The sequence below is a fragment of the Heliangelus exortis genome, chromosome 3 (genome assembly GCF_036169615.1).
Source record: "Heliangelus exortis chromosome 3, bHelExo1.hap1, whole genome shotgun sequence".
In the NCBI taxonomy this organism is placed as follows: domain Eukaryota; kingdom Metazoa; phylum Chordata; class Aves; order Apodiformes; family Trochilidae; genus Heliangelus; species Heliangelus exortis.
In genome coordinates this window covers 102,011,861-102,034,244 of record NC_092424.1, presented here as the reverse complement: position 1 = coordinate 102,034,244, position 22,384 = coordinate 102,011,861, and the positions used below count along the sequence as shown (strand labels likewise).

The 22,384-nt window shown below is 36.0% G+C and overlaps 1 protein-coding gene across 1 annotated transcript in view; it reads left to right on the top strand.

Annotated features, from left to right (window-relative positions):
* NBAS (NBAS subunit of NRZ tethering complex) overlaps nt 1-22,384 on the top strand; it is a 158,682-nt gene that overhangs the window by 69,892 nt on the left and 66,406 nt on the right. The window contains exons 35-40 of the mRNA XM_071741942.1: nt 1,005-1,103; nt 8,281-8,451; nt 9,048-9,161; nt 9,419-9,542; nt 12,295-12,371; nt 12,903-13,040. Coding sequence (XP_071598043.1) covers nt 1,005-1,103; nt 8,281-8,451; nt 9,048-9,161; nt 9,419-9,542; nt 12,295-12,371; nt 12,903-13,040 — 723 coding nt within the window. The remainder of the gene's footprint in view (nt 1-1,004; nt 1,104-8,280; nt 8,452-9,047; nt 9,162-9,418; nt 9,543-12,294; nt 12,372-12,902; nt 13,041-22,384) is intronic.

The following is a 22,384-nucleotide window of genomic DNA, read 5'->3' as shown; positions in this document are numbered from 1 at the left end:
CAGAGTTTGTTAGGCTTTCCGTCAATTCAATAACTCTGTATCTCTTCCTCATCCCTGTGCCCCCTCCGTGGAACTGTTCAAGGCCAGCTCTAGTGAGAGGTGTCTCTGTCCATGTAGAGGGGTTGAAACTAGATGATCTTTAAGGTCCCTTGCAGCCATTCCATGATTCTAAAGGTTTTATACACTGTTAGTTGTAGTGCAGTACAGTTAGTCAGACTCTGGTTATTGCCCTCTTACACCACACTTCTCCAAGGGAAATGATTCTGTCTTCTCCCTTCATAAAACTGGAGTCTTAATGTGTTGCTAAATTTCTTCAGTATAATTTGTAGCAAAAGTGCAGTGATGACTAATTTGGTATTTGCCCCAGGAAGTCAAACCCAAGTCAGGATTTGTGTAAAAGCACATCTGATCCGTTTCTTCTGCAATTACTTTCTCCATAAACTAAGCATTAAGCTTCTCAGTTCCGTTCATTACTGGTCCTGCATGTTATAGTCAAGCAGTCTGTCTTTATATGTATATAGACAAATATATGCAAAAAATCTTTATCATTTGGTCATACTGACCAAATGACCAAATGATACATTAAAGTCTCTTTTGGGACCTTCATCAGTTCTGCTTATAAAGCTATTATCTTGTGTAACACTTGCCTATGTGAAGTTGCCCAGCACCTCAGAGGCACACTTCAGATAATGAATGATTTTTGTGGAAGATTTTTAGCCTACATGGTACATCAGGGTGCATATAACTGAAGAAGGGAAAATCTTCTTACCATCGCATGAAAAATACTAAAAAATCACAGAGCAGGGAAGGTAATTTTGGCTGGGCTCTACACCAGTGAGAGGATGTCAAAGGCATCTCTATGTTGTTCTCCCTGTCTTCCCCTGCACCCTTTTTTTTCTGTCATGGGAGCATTTACATCAAAATTTCTTGGCCTTCTTATGAGATCAGTCATAGTTCTTAGATTATTCGATTGGTAAGATAGTATATTTGTTTTCTATTTATAGATTCTTTATCAGGCTATGAATAACCAGTTTCTTCGATCAGATGGAGCTGAAAGCATAAATATCTCAGGACATTCTTCACATATCACTAAGGATACTGAGGTAAGTTTTAGAGAGAGTTTTTGAAGTCATAATTTTCTACTGTGCTATGCTGAAGAGCTAAATTTCAGTTTTTAGCAATATCTACATGTTTAGTAGAGAAAGTGCACAATATTAAATGTATCTACTAATATCTGTTAGAGTGTTTTAAGTTCAAAGTTTTGCTTATACGTTTATACTTAGTCTGTTCTAATTTTTAATTCTTTCTTTTTATACAGTCTTGGCACCATAGGAAAAAAATAAACCCAGGGACAGGACAAGGGGAAACTGCAACAAAATTTAACACAATAAAATACCTTAATGTTGGTTTGATTTTTATTTCTCTCCATTGAAAAGTAAAATATTTGAAAATAAGCCTGAGATAAGTATTTAGTTAAAAGATGTCTTGATATTGAGTGTTCTGTGGGAAACTGAGGCAGGACAGAAGGAAAGAACTCTACAGTTCTTTCTACTTTTCATGCTTGTTATTTTAAGTGCTGCCCAGGGAAGCGGTCAAGTCACCATCCCTGGAGATGTTTAAAAGACGTGTAGATGTGGTGCTCAGGGACATGGTTCAGTGGTGGTCTTGGCAGTGCTACAGTAATGGTTGGACTTGATGTTCTTAAAGGTCTTTTCCAACCAAAACAACTTCATAATTCTAAAAAATTTAAGTACATGTGCAATAGCAAGTATGTGTTTCTCTTCAGAAGAGATGTAATAATCTTTTTATGAAAGAAAGTGGAAATTTCTAAGTTTAATTTACTCTTTCTCTGTTTAATTGAGTTTTTCTGTAGATCATAAATAGATTTTGGTGGGCAAAAAAACTGTAATGTGACACAAGAAAGAATGGAGAAAGAAAGAAAAAAGGTTGTTCACGTTGCATAGTCTGGCTTTTTGAGAAAAATGTCTGAATGGCAGTATCCCCAATCTCATTATACCCTAAGTGAATTTATACCAATGGCAGCTGTAGATGGAACCTGCTAGTCTTCATGTTTGATATATTCTACATCCTCTGGGTTAAACCCCAGCCCCCCTCCATGTTTGTGGAGGCAGCTTGTTTCTATATGTCTATATTTAGTGTATGGTTTTTATATAAGTATAGGCCTACCTGCAAATTGTGTAAATCTGTATTCATATGTAAACATTCATATACAGGAACTTTTTACAAGGGCATATAGAGGTAGGATCAGGTGTAGTGGTTTCAAACTGAAAGAGGGTAGATTTAGGTTAGATACCAAGAAAAAATTCTTTGATGTGAGGGTGATGAGATGCTGGAATAGGTTACCCAGGGAAGTTGTGGGTGGCCCCTCCCTGGAAGTGTTCACTGGTCCAACGGGAATTGTCCCTGCTCGTGGCAGGGGGGTTGGAACTAGATGACCTTCAAGATCCCTTCCAGCTTAAACCATTCTATGATTATCTATATATGTATGTACCTTAAAAAAAAATGGTCAAGAAAGTAAAACAGCACTGCAAACAATATTCAGAGGAAGAGTGGTATTCACTTTATGTATATAATGCATATTATGTATATAATCACTGGCTCGAATTCTTTTTATTATTTGGAAATTGGTAAATGAATCTCTGAGAGTAAGATTATCCAGGAGCTGTTAATAAAATTATGAAACTGTTTGATGTGGGTGTGTGTTTACAGTATTTTAATGTATATAACATTTGTCATGAATTTCTTGCTTTGGTACTATTGACTGTATGTTGTTTTGGAGCAATTATACATGCATATAAATGGTTCATAAACGTATTCAAGGGTTTATCAGAGTTGAGTAAACTCACTAATTAAGTTAATTATCAGTTCAATTTGGATGTCTGATGCAATTTTCATTATGCTAAGGAATTTACATTCAGAGAAGTGTCTACTCTTATTCTCCAATATATCTTTCATTATTTTTTCCCATTAGTTTTGTTAGTCTGTTTAGAATTGGAAGTAGGCAGACAGTTGACCTGTCAGGTTTGTATGTTGCTTTGTTGAAGTTATTTTCTTTCTGTTTTAATAAAGCTTCTTGGCATGTCATAGTTCACACCATTACACTATGCAATTATTTCCACGTATTTGCTAGTTCTTCTTGTTCTCTCCCAGTTGACTTAATAGGGATTTATGGCTTCTTTCATTTCTTGCAGTGACACAGGAGGAAACATAGGCAAGAATTTCGTCCCTATAAAACTCCTTCTTTCTTACAGACATCTGAAATGTTAGAAAAGCAGTACATTCTGTAACTCAATTTCACTGACTAAACTGAACCCTCAAACTGCAGTCCACACAGTTGCACTTCAGCTCATTTCTTGTGTTCACCTTCATTTTATTGCACAGAATTTCATTTCTTCAAAGAAAAAAAACTAAGACTTTTTTTTTCTTTTTACTCCTTTCTTTTTCACTTATGTTCTGATTAACTTCTGTAAGGAGTTGACAAATGTTCTTTCTTATTCATAACTTTTCAAATTGGTGCTCTGAAAGTCTTTTTCTTACCTTGACTAGGTTTCTTCTAGCTTGTATGTGTGGGCATCCCTTTCTCTGTTGCAATTGGAATACCTGTTTGTACACATTTGCCTTTTTCTGCCTCTCCTTACCTTTGTCTTGTATTGAATTGTTAGTTGCTACTACCACTTTTTTCATTATACCAACCTATATCACCAGGTCATAATTGTCAATCATTCTTCTCTTGATGAACTCTTCTCCAGAAGAGTCTGGACTAATTTAACTTCTTTTAAGTTTTCCCTCTGAAACTTTTTCCCATGTAGCTTGTGGAAATGGTGATAGCTACGGACTTTGCAGATTGCATAGAAATATGCTGTTTAGCATTGTTGTCATAAAGACTTCATTATCATTTTTCTCCAAGTATTTGGTGATGCTACTCTGAAATTCCTGACTGCTATGAAGAAGAGCCACATAATTTTTCTATAGGAACTGAGGAACTAGGAATTATTTGTACAAGAATGTATTTCATTAATTAGTAGCAGCTTGTCACTGTTGATTGAAATCCAGGAATCCTTTAGAGAATTTATCCTCTGGGAGCTAGTGATTCCAACATAGCAGATATATTTTTAAGCAAAATGTTAAGGTTCCATAGTCTCCACCCTTTTTTCTCTTTGTTGTATGTTGCAAATGCCTCAGAAATAATTTGTGCTTTTCAAACAAAATATCTTGGTGAGAAAACTAAGCTATTGATAGATGAAAAGCATTTAGAAATATTGTTGCTAGAATTATTAGATGGAAATGTAGTGCTTGGTCACAGGATGCTAACTGTATATAGCAGTTTAAACAATACCCATCAATGGCTTTGTAAATAATCTCTGAGTTTATGTTAAATCTGCATAACACTTAAAACATGCATTGTGTCTGTTATAAATAAAATAATTATCTTTAAATATGTGAAAAATTAATTACTATATAGTACACATCAGAACAAATGAAATTTGCAGTTTCAAATTTTCTTGAAACCAAACTCAATTAGGAAACCAGACACAGTTTCTAGAGTTGAGCATCTTCAAATTATGATAATGATTTTCTTAAACAGAGCTTAAACAAAATAAAATTTCCACTTGACAGAGTATTAGCATCTTTTTTGCTTTTGCATTTTTCCCAAGCACGAGATCTGAGAAAAGGCAGGTTTTTTAAAAAGTGTTTGTGTACTTTAAATTGGTATCATGCATTTTTATCACTGCTGGTTCAAAATTATTAGAGAATGTTGTATTTATATAGCATACACTGGGAACCTATAGTCTTTGGAAACTTGGGGCCAAAATAATGTTCCAGCATCTGTTTTAAATAGCTGTGTTTCTTTTTTTTTTTGTTTTATTTTTTCTTTTTCAATTAACTGGAGCTGTGTTTTGTGGTTTAGTGAATGTACTGGTTTTAATTCTGTAATAATCAAATTACAGTTCTTATTGTGGGTGTAAGTAGTTGTAATTCTTGAAGGAGTCATTTTTATTTACAGTATCACTGAGCTTTTGTGCAGAGGAGAAAAATCTCAACACAGAACTCTCTGTGTGCAAATTTGAACTGTTGTACTCAATGGAGATCCAGTCAGTGGTACATAGAGAATAATGCAGTTTGTCAGCCTTTAGGTGCTTGATTAGGTGCTTGATGAGGTGCTTGATGATAGATATCAACAATTTTAGATGCTGTAATTTATCCTCCTGTTCTTCAGCTACTGACCCCAAAAAAACTAGGTCCTCTGTCAGACCTACAAGTGTCAAGAGATTTCTTCATTACTGTTGTATATCTCTGGCAGTGATCAAAGCCTCTCTGTAAGGAGCTGAATCAAATTCATTATGTGTGCTTAAGGCTGAGTTTCTTTTTTGGTTCCAGTGATACTGTGGCCTGAATAAGAGCTTAGACATCCATTGACATCAGACTTTTACTGCTGTCATCTTGAACTGAGTCTTTTCTGTAGTTGCTTATCTAGGGTCTGGTTTATCTTTGGAGGTCTGGAGTTTTCAATTAGGATGGTTCATAAGCTATGACACACTCTACTGAAAAAAAAGGGGGAAAAAAGCAGCAAAAAACTGCAAAACCCCAAACCAAAACTCTCAGGCATAAAACATGCAGAATAAACACAGTTATGTGAAATACACTATTTGAATTTCTCCTTTTCCAACAGGTGTTCTAAAAGGGGAAAAAGTAAAAGGAAAGCTAACACATGATGTTCTGTCTCATGACAGAGTATGTTCCACTTCACTTTGTGTCTTTTGTAATGTTAATGTATACTTTTAATACTTAAAGTGTATACAGTAAGGTCTTCATGTGTTTTGATCCTTGCACTCTGACTAATCATCATCAAAGAAAATAAAAACAATTCCATTTTCAGGTGTTCTAGTTTATTGTTCTTTTTTCTCTGTGGCTTATTTGAGTAATAGTTAGCTTTGTTATTTGTCTTTACATTAGGCTGTTTGGAACTGTATGTGTGTATGTATGACCATAAATATTTTAGATGGTTTTTTTTTTCAGGGAACCTTGATGATTCAAAATTTGTTGAATTACGTTTTTAGATTAATTTGTATTCACACAATTTTTAAGCTGGTAATTGAGGGTTAGTAAATGAGTTCTTTTACTATTTATTTTTAATCATAAGTGCTTTTATAAAGAATATCAGGAAGAAAACATAAGAAAATAATTTCCCCCAAGTACCCCTCAAAAGCTCCAAACTGTAACTGTTCCCTGAAGATACAAATAAAGGATACATTTGTAGTTGTCTTCTCAAAATGAAACTTCTAGCAATCTAAGGAATCATTTGTATTATGAGACATTAATTCAGGAGAGCAAGAAGTTATAGTCTGAAACTGTTGCTGTCCCAGGTATGCAGAGGAATGGCTTTGTAGAAAACAGAGTTCTTATTTGAGCAGAAAAGACTTAATTAATTATGAGTTGAAATTATTTCTGAAAAAAAAAATTTGATAGCAGTACAGCTATAGAATCCTACACACCAGGATACAAGTTAACCTGTTAGTTTTGATACTGCTGAAAGAAATTTATTTAAAAAAAATGTGTCTTGCTCAAATGCAGTTGAGAACCTAGGAGGAGGATTTTTTTTCTTGTTGTTTTGGTTTTGGGTTTGGGTTTGTTTGTTTTTTGTTTTTTCCATGAGGAATCCATTTAGGTTTCCTGCAGCATCTGCTTGAAAATGGAGGCAGACAGAAATGAGTCATCTGTAGATAACATTTAAAATAAGTCGCAGGAAGCTTTCGAACTGAGTACGAAGAGTGGTTTATTAAAAAAAACAAACAAGAAATTCTCCCCATCCCCAACAAGCCATCAGACCTAGGATTTTCTGTTGCTTTTACTTTTTAAAGGAGTAAAAATTCTGTCTTGTTGTACTTGGCTTGTAATTTCTTAATTTGGTGAAGTAGAGCTGAAACTTCCATTTCAGCCAGTCAGTTTGTTGGTGCTGCATCTGTGAAATGCAGAATATAAGTTCAGAAAATATTGAAAAAAAATGCTTAGGGGTTAGTGGAAAGAAGGACTTCAGATCTGCTACTTAAGTGGTTGGCTTGAGATGGTGATTTACTGCATACTGCAGTACAAGGTTCTAAAGATGTTTGTCTACAATTAAATTCTGCTGTATTGAAACTAATGTTTTGTCACTGAAATTAAGGTGGGAACAATTCCCTTGATCATAGCTTCATATTCCTGTTCTTCTGATGTCGGAAATTTGTCATGAGTTACTAAGTTGTAAACAGATACCTCATGTTCAGTTCCACAGGTAGTCTGTTTCGATACACTTCAGTGTATGGAGAATTTAATAATAGGTTTATTCAGGAGAAATGTTGGATATAAAACTGTTGACATGTGCTGTATTGAGGAAAATATATTTTCAGTTGGTGAAAGGTGTGTTTACACTGGCATGCTAATTCATGCTAATTGCATGTCTATAATTTCAAAGCTTAAACAATGCAATTGAGAAAATTTTCAGGACTGCAGTGGCACAGATCAACCAACACAGATTTTCTGGGTATTCTCTTGAGTAAGAGCTGGTACAGAAAACTCCAAAGTATCTTCTGCTTTTAAGAACTGACTTACAAGTCAGTTTACTGAGACTGGGTGAAGATGTGGTGCAGGATAATGTGTAGACAGATACATGTATGTAATACACAAGCAGTTTGGAGTTCAGCATGGGCTGGGGTCCTGATTCTCTTTTTGCAGCCTTTTAAGATTGCTGTATTCAGTACCTTGTGAGTGCCAACTGCAGAATTTCAGATCTTGACAATTTTCCACTTGGTGTGGAAATTTTCCCTACTGAGACTTCAGTTTAATTAAAGCTACCTCTGTACAAATACAAGATAGTCTCTGCTATCAGCTTTCTTGAAATTATTGAAGATTAATTTTAGCATGCTCAATCTACTCCTTTGTAGAGAGACCATTATTTTAATAGAGGCATTCAACCATTATGTAAAACATTGCCATTATAAACTTTTAAATTAAAGACAGCTGGTGTCTGTGGAAGCAAGAGAACATAGTTGAATAAGAGGGAAAACGTTCTACCAATTATGCTACTCACTTCAGATTGAAACTTTGGAATCTCTTTTAACGTGTCTTTTGTTTACTTTTACAACAGGTGTTGCTTAAATTAGTGATTATTAAAATATGTTATTAACATAGTGTGCCTGATCTGTAATGCTTTTGGCTTTAGGTCATGAGTGTAATTATATCATGAGTTTAACACTTGCTGTTGTGTGTTGAATGTGCTCACAGGATGAAAGCAATGTCTCCTCCTCCAGCCAGTCTCCTGATTTGTTACACTGGACGACATCAAAAACCATGAAGGTGCTGTCTAACACAACTATGACTACAAAAGCCATGCTGCATGCTGTCAGTGATGGACAGTGGTGGAAGAGATCATTAACTTACCTTCGACCATTACATGTAAGGGATTGCTGATGTGTCTGCAGGTGTTTACAGATTCACTGATAGATTAGTGTAAAAGCTCAGCTCTTTTATTGGTATCTGATAACTAAGGACCTCAAATCAATAAGTAAACTAGAGAAATCAAGGGGTTCTTAGCAAAAAAAATCACAATGAAAGAAGGTGTCTAAAGCTGTTTTCTTTTCTTGTTTCCTAATCTGTTTTCTCCTGCTTTTTTAGCACAGTGTGTGAAGGCATAGTTAAAATTTGGCAGAACTTAAAAACTTTGGTGAAGAAAGCACAGTGAAGTCCACTCTACTGTCATTTTATTTTCAAAGCTGTTCCTTTTCAGTTTCGCTTTTCTACACTCAAGTGGATTTTCTATAATGTTTAAGATACTGGTATCTCTGATACCACTTTTGAGCATGATTCTCTCCCTTTTTTTTAAGGATGGACCTCGTTCAGCGTTGGTTTATGTAAGATAGCTCCTGTCTTTCTCCCTACTGAAGTAAATGAGATTTTTGTTTACAGTTGCTTCCCTTCTGAACATCAGTTACAGACTTTTAATGAGCTTTTATTTTTTTATGGCTAGACTCAACTATACTTCCTCTTCTCAGGGCCAAGAATTTGGATATGTATTAAAAAGTGGGCCTGGAGAAAATGCCAGCGTGGAAAAGCAAGGCTGTCATCCATTTTATGAGTCTCTTATTCCTGATCCATATGTTGCAGAAGTAAGTTTCTATCACAGAATTCAGAAGTGTTAGATTTTTGTGGAGAACTTATAATTAATTAGCACTATGGATTTCGGATTATTTGTGTGACTTAGAAGGATTTGAAATTTTGTGCAACAGTATCAAAGATCACAGCATGAAATAGAAAGGAAAGCAAAAATGCAGGAGCTGAGGTAGAAAGTTGCATCAGATGCAATTGAGCTAAGTGTAACCCCAGGGTCTAGTACACATATGTCAATTATCTTTTTTATTTCCAGTCTGAAGTCAGCTATGGCACATACCAGAACAATTCTTTGGAAAGCTTTGCAGAAGTATTGCTGAGAACAGAGAAACTAACAGAAACAAAGGGTGAAGAGAAAGACCTGCTTCCAACAACAGAAGGTACGGGTATGATTTTATTCACTCCTGCATTTCCATAGTAACGATTGGAGAATCTGTGAATGGGCTTAAATAGAGGCAGTTCTGCACAGTAATCTGAATTACTGTCAGTATTTTGTACAAATTATAGCCTATTTCAGTGTCTTACATGGGTAAGTTGTCTTGATAGAAGTACATGCAGTGATCTGAGACAAGTGGTATTTTTAGGAGTCGCTTAATAAAGACTAGAAATCTGAAAGCTGATTTTAAATAAATACTGTTCAGGTTTCCTTTGTACTACATTCTACAGATATTTAAATGGAAATTGGCTGCCCATTTTTAATGTTACTAGAATGTATGACTGTGTATTCGTTTGTTCAGATTTTGTGCCATTTTTTATACATCTTTCGGTACTGCAGGGTCAGTACTATATTTTATTTACTAATTAATGATCAACTTTAGTTTGTGGAGTCATTAGAACTTTTTTGTCTTCTGGAATTTCTATATTTTATAGTTGATACTTAATAATTCACTAATTGAAATAGTTTACATTTTAAAGAAAGCGAACAACAGAACACAAAGCCACCTACAATTGCTTGACTTTCCTTCTGATTTGTTGAATCAGTACAGTGATCCAACCAGTGTTTTTCTCAGGGGATCACAGTGGAGGCAGATCTTGCTTCTTAAGTACATTCTGGCAACTGGGATACCTTTGTGTTGGGCTTCCTACAGAAATGTGAATAAAATCATACTGGCTTCTGGCTTTGTATTGTTTCTGTGTTCTTTATCATGGTTGCTCTCTGAAGAATGAAGATAAATTTTCGCTAGCGTGGCAATTGTCATGTTGGAGATGTTAAGTTTGAAGAGAACCAACAGTTTCTTACATGTTCCTTGAGTCTTTGCAATCATGAATTCTCTTGTGAGGGGGAGAAGATGCAGAGCTCAAAATCTTTCCTTCCTCACAGTTATTTTCTGTAGGTAGTTGTAAAAATATATAAATTAACTTTGCTTGTGGCAACTCATTCATCAAGATTTTAATACTAGATGTTTCTAGGGTCCTATTAATTTTGCTGGGATAGGTTAACATTCAGGTTATTTTGAAAGCTGACAGCAAGAAACTACTGGTAGAAGGTATTTGAAGCCTAGACAGTAGGTGCTTTAAGGAGAGCCTTCAATTTGTGATAATTGAGATATATTCCATACAGACAGGCTCTGTGATGACGTGTCATAAAGAAATTTGGAGTTTGTATCTGGCTGAGGTCCACTAATCCACTTCAGTCTGATGGCAGATTAATGGTAATCTGAAAATTGTAATTGGTCACGCAGGCTTTTCATAAATCATTCTTTGGAACAAAGAATTCACTGGAGGGCCTCTGTTTGTAAAGTAATCAAGTTTCTTGCTTACGTGGCCTCAGTAGTAGTTTGTGTAATGTGGGAACATAGATACTTGAGACTTTCTTTAAATAAACAATGAGCCAATGGTTTCTGCTGCTTGTAATTATTATTAGCAATGATAATATTAGTATATTTATATTAACTATAATTGCATTCTATTCAATAATCAGTAATTTCAACAGTATTAATATTATTTATAATATTTTAATGCTGTTTTCCTGGCAAATGTACTATTCCTTATGCAGTTTCTTGTGCAGGTCTCAAGATTTTTGAAATTTTCCCTGGAACGAATAATTTATATTCTGTACCCCCAAAACAGAATATTAATTGTATCACAAGAATCTTTATTCTGGAATTGTTTGTTGGAATTCTAGTAGCAACCACAGTGATGCTTGACTTCAATACAATAGAAGATAACTGCATGAAGGAGAGATCCCTTTACTAATTAACAAATCTGGGGTACTCACATGTGTCTGTGGGTTCATTCTCCTATCGTGTAATATAAAATATAGCAGGGTTTTTTAATTAAAAAAAAAAAAAGGTTTGGTATCTATGCTCTAGGAAAAGCAGGTAATTTTTGTGTCAGTTTTGCCAGAAGCATATACTTCTTGTAATCAGAATAATTCTTCTTTGAGGCTTTAATTTTGACTGTGTCCTTGTGCTGATATTTATGTTTGCATTATGTGAAATGACCTGGTTTTGGTATTTCACAGATCTCATGTAAAATTCATATGATACCTGCAGCTTACTTTATTTCTTTTATTGCAACAAAAGTTTTTAATAGGGCTTGTGTTCATTGGTGACTGAATTAGGGCTCAGACTGGAAGAGAAGACATTTTGTATCATTCCTCTGGTTGGTGGCTTCATTTACATTGCATTGCTGCCTTGATCTTACAAGCAAAAGATTTACTTGTAAATCAGTACAGGTGATATTTTCTGTGGTTTTGTTTAGCATCTATTACTGTATAGTAACAGTTTTGGTTTTTTTTATTTGGTTAATCCATCGAACACTTTGCTTGGAAGTCAAGGTAAAGCTGTGCTGCAGTTTAATTACATATTACCTGTTTCTGGATTAGACTGATAATTGTTCAATTAAGTATGTATAAAGTGCTTCAATCTACTGTCTAATAAAATACAGTTACACTGAAAATGTTTCATAAGCACTACCTTGCCTGGACGTAAAGGTAAAGCTGTGCTGCAGTTTAATTACATATTACCTGTTTCTGGATTGCACTGATAATTGTTTTAATTAAGTATGTATAGAGGGCTCCAATCTACTGCCTAATAAAATACAGTTACACTGAAAATACTTCCTAAGCTAACTGTCAAGACTAGATAGGTCAATAATCAAAGCTTTGTTTCCACTCCCTATATGTTGCAGTTCTGCTACAACTAGCAAGTGATGCTTTACCAAATGATACAGCCTTGTCTCTCGCCTATCTACTTGCACTGCCACAGGTATGTTGATAGTAATTTTGTTTGTATTGATTTTACTAGGGAAGACTATTTGTAGCATTTCAAAATTCCAAACGTAACTTTCTTAGGATTTTAAAATTTAAGTCTTTGAATTCATTTAAATACACATATTGGTCGATTGGGCTGGTGCATTTAATGGAAGTTCTGAACAAATGCTGCTGGGCTGGCTTATAAGCGTGGCACTGGTAAAAAAACACATTCTCTTACTTGAAGTAACAGTTGGGCCACCTGACTGACAATTCTAAAGTAGCTTAGAGATATGGATAATAATTTTGTGGTATCGAAACAGCAAACCTCTAGTTGGAAAATCATTTTGGTTAGGTGCTTGTGCAAGGGGAGAAAAACATCATAATGTAGAGTTATCTGTGTGTTTGGAAGTAACTGATTTACTTTGTACTAGAAAAACATAGAGCTATTTCTAAATCCCAGCAAGTAGCTTTTCAGAAAGTTTGTGCACTTGATGTTGTGTGCTTGCTAATTCTTTCATCTAAATTAATGCTTTCTTTCTCCTAGGTGGTAGATGCCAACAAATGCTTTGAAAAGCAATTACATTCTGCATTATCTCTCCAGCTGGCAAGTTATTACTATAGCCTGCAGATCTATGCTCGTCTGGCACCATGTTTCAAGGACAAATGCCACCCTCTCTACAGGGTTAGTACTCTTTCTTTTTAAAATCATACTCATTAATGTGCAGCATTAAAGCTATTCTAAAAAGGCAGTACATGAGTTAAGCCTGTTAAGGAGCTGATCTGACTTACACTGTGAGCAGCCTGTTAAGTTGCACATAATTATTCTTCCACAGCGCTGTAAACAGACAAGTACTTCACAATTTGTTTAAGAGTTTTTGAAGCACAATATCAAGTGTCATTTATAGATAATAGCACTATCAGTCTTCAAAGTAGCTTATAAACACTGAGCAATAATGAGCATAGCCTATGCTGTCATCTTGCAATAATGATACAATACAGGATTTCCTAGGAAGAGTCAAGTATCCATTTAAACGAGGCGTGCTATTCAGAAAGTTTCCATAGGCTTCCTTGACATGTGTTGTTTTGCATTTCAGTTTAGACATGATGTTTTTCAAAATTCATCCTCATTCATTGATGAATTTGTTGTTTTCCTTTGGCAACTGTCTTTTTGAAATTGCACAACATTTCTTCCTGTTCATCATGTGTTTATATTAGTTCTACTCTGAACTCTAAAATGAATGAAGAGGTGACATAAAAAGGTTAAATAAGGAACCAGTTGCCATTCCTACCAAGATACCTGAGTAAAAACTTTTCTTTGCCACTTGAAGAGAGCCTTTCTGACTTTACACCAGTTCTTTCCTCTTGTACAGAAGATCTGGACTGGTTTTCAGCCTAGTTTTGCATTAGAGCTAAAAGAATACTTCTAGTCACAAGTTTTCTGAAAAGAGAGACCATTAATCACCACCATGAAAGAGAGGTGATTTTTTTTTTCTGTGTTCGGAATGACTCCTGAATTATAGAAGAAAGCCTGTTTTATTATTAGCCTAGTTCTGCAATTAGGCAGTCTTCTGTGCTCCTGCTGAGATTTGCATTCTACTATCTTCTGCTTAGAAGCTATAGGAAAGCTCAGCCCACAACTGAAATGTGTGGGTCTTGCAAAATATGTTGGTTGTGAGGGTTAATTCATATTTGCTAAGTAGCTTTTTTTGAGCGTAGGTTCACCTGCTGCAAGGCACCTTTGGTGAAAAACAGATTTTTCTTTTATTTTAGCTTTTTTAGTCTTTCGTGAAAATAGCTATGACATAACATATGAGGAAAGACAATGAGGAAAGAGCTGTTAAAAATTTAACTATTTCTGCTTCAATTGCTGTTCATTAAGCAAAGTCTTGTGAGTAGCACAGTATAGTTTATCATACTGATATGATTTTGGGAAAAATCAGAGAATGTTTTGTAGAAGCTATATTTATTTTTTATTTAGGTCTTTACGAGGATGGGAATCAATTTCTTTATAGCAGCCCCTGTGGTGCTGTGCTTTGATTTTGGTAACCAGTGTTTGGCTGCTGCTGAGCCCTGTTTGCACAGCATGGGGGCTGTCTCCCCACTGCCACTCTGGTTCACCACTCACTACCCACCCAAGTCTTGAAGAGTGAGAAGAAAAGCTGCACAGCTTTTCCTCCTAACAGTTATCTCCTCCTTTGTTCTATCCTGGTGATCTGATAAGTGACCAGAATAAATATATCTGGAGGATTTACTCTAGAAAGTAGTGAAAAACTTTAATTACCCTAAGGTTAATTAATGTTTTGTTCTTGTCCTCATGCTAGTACTCTAATGTTAAGGTGTTTCTCTGGTTTTTGAGAGGAGTATTTTACCTTAGGTGAGGTGAAAGCTTTTTCTTGGATTGTTGTGCAGCAGTTTTAACAAATACTGCTGAATTGCAGAGGATAATGGGATTTTGAAAATAGATGAGGAAAGTTGCTGTTAGCAGAAGATTCTTAGGCATTTATTTTTTTCCCCATACCTTTTATTTTCATTGAAGAAAAAAAAAATATTGTTTTGTATGTAGCAACTGGCAATATGTTGAAATACTAACCTTAGAGATCCTTCTTAGTGATTCTTTTGATGCAGTTGGTAAAGAAGCTGGGGGTTCAGTTTGACAGAGTTAAGTAGCCTGAAAGAACTGGCTTTTGAGTCACTGTGTGAAAGGGTGCATTTATGCAGTAAACTTGTGCTTTCTTTTTCTGTTGCTTGCTGCTTAGGGAAACCTCTTACCAATCTCTTGGTGAGAGGCAGAATTAGGTCTGATTGCACCTCACATAAATGCTCTGTCTACAAAGTAGGGATTTTTTTCTTCTGGTTCTGTTTTGCTTTGTTTCTCTCTGCTTTTATTGTGTATTTCAGTTCTTTTGCTGCTTGTTTTTATTCCTGTCATTGCTAGCACCTTGTTTCTGTCTATATACATGTTCCTTCCCAGGATGGTCTTCAGCCTCTCTTATCACCCTGACCACAGTGGCATCCTGTAGGCTTGAAGTGCATTAAGTGCAATTATGTCATGTGCGTCTTAATCTCTCTCAGCTCCTTTCCTACTGGGGAGAAACAAAGCATGTAGAACAGTTTTTAAATTGTTAGATGTTGATACATGTTAATCTTTATTTTTGTATTAGTGAAAGCAAGGTCAAAATTTAGAGGGCTTTAAACTTGGGACTGAATTTTTAAATCTTGGGGTGATCTTACAAGTGTTCATTCTGCAGGCTTGACCTGGCTCCCAAAGCAGTTCTGTTGCTTATTTGTATAAGGTCGACCTCAATTATAAGTACAGTTTTATTAAGCCAGAGAAGCAGAACTCCCAGACACAGTCCTTGTACTACATCTGTAGGTAATACTCTGAATGTAGAAAAGAAGAAATTAATTTGACTGAAATAAACACTGTATACAGGAGGATAAATACAGTATACAGGAGGAGGGAGAGGGACAGATCTGCTGAGCTACCAGATGCATTACCCATGTTGTCTGAGGTCTGATGACTTTAGCTGCAGTGCAGCTAGAAGTCTCTACCATGAGGTAATCTCATTAGAAATCAAATGCATGTTAAATAGTTCCACATTGGTTTCTGTTTAATAATTAATCTCAAATCTCAAGTCTCAAATTGGGTTTGTGTACAGTAAGTTTTACTAGAGTCTATTAACTTTGACTGCAGTACTGATTAACTGTGCCAGTCTTGTTTCATTTTATTTTTTGACATTCAATTTTTTATCTGTAAACTCAGTGGCTAGTACTGTCTGTGACAGATAGAAAAATGCTAGTGTTCTTCATAGTTGTCTTAGGATTGACTTACAGCATGGCTTTCTTTACTTTTATTTCTATTTTGAGCCCTAATTTCAGCTGACGGTTCCTCTTTGAACCTTCTTTATGTTCAGTGAATGATGCTGGAAGCTATCAGATTTCTTTTGACAGTGTGATTTCCACCCTTTGCTTTTCTGTCTGCATTTCTGTTGGGTGTTCTTTATCAAGTTTCAGTTTCTTTGCTGGTTTAAGTTGCTCCAGGTCCTTCTCATGCTGCTGTTTACGCACGGCACTCCCCGTCTTCTTATATAGCACACCGTTTGCTTCCACACGTGCAGATACTATTGCACATTAATATTGGGGGAGATCCTAACTGTCATTTGCTATATGCTTCTATTTCAAAAGTCCAGTTCATATCTGATGGTTCCAAAAGGAAAACTGGGAGAGGTGAGAGTGTGTTCTTCAGTGTATGCTGTGCTATTCTCTCTTCCTTAGACTTGTGTGTGGAGTCTATGGCTGAGAGGAGAACCAGAGAGAGGAAGGGCAGAGGGGAAAGGCACCACAGAATAATGGGGTTGCTTTGAAGGGGCCCTAAAGACCATCTAGTTCCAACCCTTCTGCCATGTGCAGGGACACCTCCCATTAGACCAGGTTGCTCAAAGCCCCACCCAACCTGGCTTTGAACACTTTCAGGGATGAGGCATCCACAACTTCTCTGGATAACCTGTGCCAGTGTCTCACCACCCTCATAGTGAAGAGTTTCTTCCTAATGTCCAACCTAAATCTACTCTCTTCCAGTTTTAAGCCTTTACCTTATAAAAGGCCCTTCCAGCTTTCCTGTAGGCACCCTTCAGGTACTGGAAGGCTACAGGTCTTCCTGGAGCCCTCTCTTCTCCAGGCTGAAACCCAACTGTCTTGACCTTTGTACAAGAAGCACTCCAGCCCTCTGATCATTTCTGTGGCTCTCTGCACTCGCTGCAACAGCTCCATATCCTTCTTGTGTCAGGGGCTGAAGAACTGGACTCCAAGTAGGGTCTCACAAGAGCAGAGGGCAGGAATCACCTCTCTGGACCTGCTGGCCACATGGTTTTAGATGCAGCCCAGGATACAGTTGGCTTCCTGGGCTGTGAGCACACATTGCTAGCTCACATTGAGCTTCTTGTGTTACAGTGTTTTTTTCCACTCTCGTACAGGATTTTTTTGGTTTTTTGTTGTTGGTTGGTTTGGTTTTGGGTTTTTTTTGTTGGTTTTTTGGGTTTTTTTGTAAGATTCGTTGATGCACCTTAGCCTGCTATTAAAGATAATTTCACATTTGTCTTCCTTGAGAACTGACAGATAAAAGCCATCTGTTTTGGTGGTTTGCAAGTCCATTACTTACCTAATTGGCCTGACACTTGCTAGGTGTTTTCTTCCCCCACATCTTCAGCAGTGAGGGCTGACAAAAAGCTGTCACTAATTTCCTCTTCTATGAACTTATCTATGAGTGCCTCTTTCACACCTTGTCACTAAGTTTTCCTACCACTTCTTTATCTTCCTACTTTTGAGTGACTTCTCAAATTTTTTTGTTGTCTCAACAAATAAAGACACTTTTTAAAAAAATGAGTGAATATCTAAGCTAGCAGAAATTGAAAGTTCTTTAAGCACAACTGTGTTTGAAGGCTTAAAGCTCAAGTAAGCTCTCCTGAACTAGCAGTAATTGTGGATGTTTTTGAACTTCTTCCAGTATGACCCCTTTAAATAGTAATCCAGCAATTAGTGATGCTGCAATCAGATTGTGACAACTGTGTTCCTTTGGCTGAGGTGTGTTTGATAGAGATAAGCCAGTGTTTCATGTATCCTCATTTTTCTTTGTTAAGCATGCCACACTACAAAGCATTGCCATTCTAAGTTGGGACCAAATAATATGTAAGTGACTCAGAAATTAGCTGTTGTGAAACAGTTGTGGTTTGTTTGTTTGTTTGTTTTGCCCCAGTTTTATTTCATCAAGATAAATTGTGCTTAAAAAAAAAAAAGATGGTTACTATGTTGCTTATTTTTATTTCTCAAGGTTTATATAAACTTTTCTGTTAAATCTTTCTGAAAGCAGAGCAAGTGGTGTTCTTGACCCAGCCATTCAGAAATATCCTTTTAGAAAAGAGGATCTTCAAACTGGTCTTTCATTTCAGCAGAGGTTTGAAGTGCGCCTTGCCTGTGTTCTTTGCCCTCCCCTCCCCAACCTTCTCCTCCCCTCTCCTTCAACAGTACCAGATATTGGAAACTATGGTAATTTAACTTAAACCTAATGGCTTTGTTTGGGCTTACAAGTCACTTTCTTGTCATTGTTTCTTCTGCTGCTGGCTCCTAAAAGACCATGTGTTAACTTCTGTGAATGTGTCACCTGCTAGGAAGTTTCCATCTTTAGAATGAATTCAAGGTAATTTCTGGTATATGTAGATACTAATATTCAGAAGTCTACAAATACTACTGATACTACAGATACCCAGGTTAACTATAATTTAATTTTGTGAGGGATGGCTGTTAGACATTAAAGCAAATTGTATAGCTGGCATTAAATTTGTTTACCACTTTTCCTTCCCAGTTTGAGGTATTCTGATTGTTCTAGCTGTTGTTTCTCATACAAAGAGATGTTTTATTCTTATTATACTCCAGTTTTTAAAAAGGATAATTTTCCATGCTTTTTTAGATTGTGTATTCTAAGCATATTTCTCTTCACAAAGAAGAGAATTTATAATCATATGTTTACAATTTGAATTGTTATCATAGGTCCTTATGGCCAGCTTGTAGAAGAAAGCAGAACTTAGCAAATAAAGTTAATTAGTTGTAGTTGCATTTCAATGGCAAGTGCTTATTTACAAAATGTTTACTTGTTTTTTCCTATTTCTCAGTTCACCAGCCCTTATGGTTTTGGCTGTGACTTTTAAATTTTTCTATCAGGTTATTCCAATTTCACTGTAAAGGTATAGGTTTTCTTTTCACTACTTGCCCTCTAAACTCAAATAACCCTTTTAAGTTAGGACCAGCTGTAAACCCCTAATCAGACTAGTATGGTGAAGCCCTCAGCCATGTGTGTAATCTACATTTGGTACAACATGTTTAAGTTGTGTCTGTATAACATGAAAGTATGGCAGTGTTTTAAACTTGGCCACTTTTAAGAGAGCTAATGGTACTACTGGCTTTAAAGTGTGATCCAGGAGCATTTGTTTCATACAGCCACTCTTTTGGAATGAAAATTTAAAACGTCCAGTTTTAGTTCCTGGAAAAAAGAGAAGTATGGATGAAATCTATGGTGAAGATGAAAAAGGAAGCTAGGGATTTGAGTGCACAGCTGCATTTCTGGATCTGCAGATTCCAGACCTGCGTTTGTGAGTACAGTATGAAAATACTTGTTTGCATCACCCATGTATTATACTGTAGTGACAAACAGTTTTAAGAGCATGAACAGGCTCAAAAATGCTTATATAATCCTTATATTTAAGTATACTCAGGACATTGGCATATGTTACAAAAATTTGATAGATCACTTAAGATTATAAATCTCAAGTAGAAAATTGTTTTAATACTGCCTAAATGTGTAACACCTATCTGTAGGTTTGATAATTGAGGATGTATTACTCATCTCATCTCATCTCTACTTCATTTTTTGTTTGTTTGTGCAACTTTATTCTGATGGACTTTGTAGCTTATGAAAGGTATCCTAGTAGGTATCCTCATACTATAGAATCATAGAATGTCAGGTTGACAGGACCTCAAGGATCATCTGCTCCAACCCTTATTATTGTTTATATTGTTATATACCAGAACCCTGTGGAGCTTGGACTTAAAACTTTCCAAGTTGGGGGAATTTGCTACTTTCGCTGGGAGGCCATTCAAATGTCTGACTGTCCTTAAAGTAAAAATCCTCCTCTTATCTTCAAACAGAATCTCTCCAGGAGCAACTTGTGCCCATTACCCCCTGTCTTGTCCATGTGACTCCTTGTAAATAGGGAGTCTGCATCTTTGTAGCTGCCCCTTAAGGTTCTGGAACATTGTAATAAGGTCTCCTCTAAGCCTTCTCTTCTCAAGGCTGAACAAACCCAGTCTTCTTGTCTTCTCCTTGTATGTGAGGTGCTCCAGTCCTCTGATTGTATGTTGAGTTGGAGTGGTTTCTCACTTACTGCTTCTTTTATTGATTTAAGAAATAAAATTGGAAATAGTTGGAAAGCTGATCCAGTACAGTCAGTGTTGTCACCCAACAATATAAACAGCTGCAGCAGTGGGAAGTCAAAGTACAGGGATACCAAAACTTGTCTGGAGTGACCATCACATGTTTGATTTCTGTAACATTCTGGTTTTTCTTGTCAGCCATACTCTATCTTTGGCTTTTAGTTGTTCAAATGTTAGACAGCTATGATCTGAGAGGTAGGCCTCCCCAGATTCATGTGGTTCTATATCCAAGGTAATGCTGCCTTTTAACAAGACAACAGACTCAGTTGATGGCAAGTGTCATTAATTTGATCAATGAAAAACTGTCCTATGAGTAGTGGATTTACTTCTTGAGTAAACTACTTTCCTGTAAACTTCTTTTTCCTTCTTTGGTATGTGAGGAAAAGTGTTGCCTATACATGCTTCTCCTTATTATTCTCTTTTTCTTTTATTCCTGCCTCCCCTTCCATCAAATTTATAGCACATTGAATGTATTGCTACTGGGATTGTTGCAGTACAGAGATTAGAGAGGGTTCTCCTCTCTGAAATAAAAGTGCATTCCAGAGGTGTAATTTGCTCTCCTTACAAGTGCAAACACTAGAGGCAGTATAGTGATCAAAATGCACCCGTGTCTAGCAGGAATTTTACACTTTGTTCCCTGGTATCTCTTACTTCACACATGTCCTGTCATCTCCTGGTTTTGCTAACCATTAAGGTTTTGCTGGGTGTATTTATCTTCCATCTCTTTCTTTGGATCACTTAAACTGGTTAAGAACAAATCTGATGTTACAAGGATCTGGACACAACTAACACATCCTGTGCCTTCCCATTCAAATTCCTGTGTTCACTGGTTGCAGCTTTTGATGATTACAAACAGTCTGCAGCTCAAAGATGATGGAAATGTTCTGTGACTCATATCTAGAAACCTCCACAACATCAGTTATGTATTCTGAGAGATTACAAGTGGATTAACCTCTATGATTTAAGCAGCTTTTCTCATCAGTGTTCCTCACCATTTCTGTATTACAGTGTGAAGATCATTTACATTAAAAAAATAACTGAGAGAATATTCCTTTTTTAGAATAAATGGAAATATTCTTAGTATTAAAAATAAGTAAATCAACTAAATCACCTTACAGTGATCGAATATTATTTCAACAATGGGTTTTATGTAGAGCTTTTTATTACTTCTACCTATTACTATAGCTGTAAAATTGTTGCTGCTTCCTGAGCAGAAGAACAGGCTCAGATTATTTTTTTTCCCTGATATGTATTACAGAGTTAAGTCTTCTAAAGAGATTTGAAAGAAAAAAGAAATAGCAATTACCCAGGAAACAAAATAAAATTGAATTGAAGTTTACTTTAGGGATCAGGATAAAGAAATTCCAAGATCAGAACTTCTGTCTTTTTAAAACCAGTGTTGCTTTTATAATACCATAGTGACATGCAGGTTCTGAAGGGCTTCACAAGGCTTCCCTGATAAGGGAAGGGAAGTTTTGTTCAGATGTCTGTCTAGGAGATACAGGAGGAGATACACCTGGCAAAGCAGAAAGAATTGTGCACCTAGGCAGGATTTGTAAGTGTCTCAACGACTCTGAAAACCATCAAAGATAAAAATGTAGTTGCATTTCATGATTTTTTTCTGTGTACTTTTTGACAGATAATATAAGGAGAGAAAAAGTTGAATATGACTTCTTAATGATCTTACCTGTCAAAGTCCATTTGTATTTACACAAATTACTATGGAGCTTTTTTTTTTTTCTTAAGTGCCTACTACAATTTTAAGAAAGGTAAGGAATTTGTAAAGCCTGTGAATGCTGCTGTAAGAGTCAGCCTTTACTGATTTTGCTAATTTTCTTTCTTGCTAGCTACTACCACTAGCTAATTATTATGGTCTTTTCAATTAAAAACTGCTAAGACATTTTTAAATATAATGATCTTTCTGTATTAGTGTTTGTTAGAGCAAGCATCATGTCTAATTGATGTATAGTTTTTAATAGTTGTAGTATCTAGGTAGGTATCTAATGATATAGAAATCCTTGTCTTTTTAAAAAACATGTATTA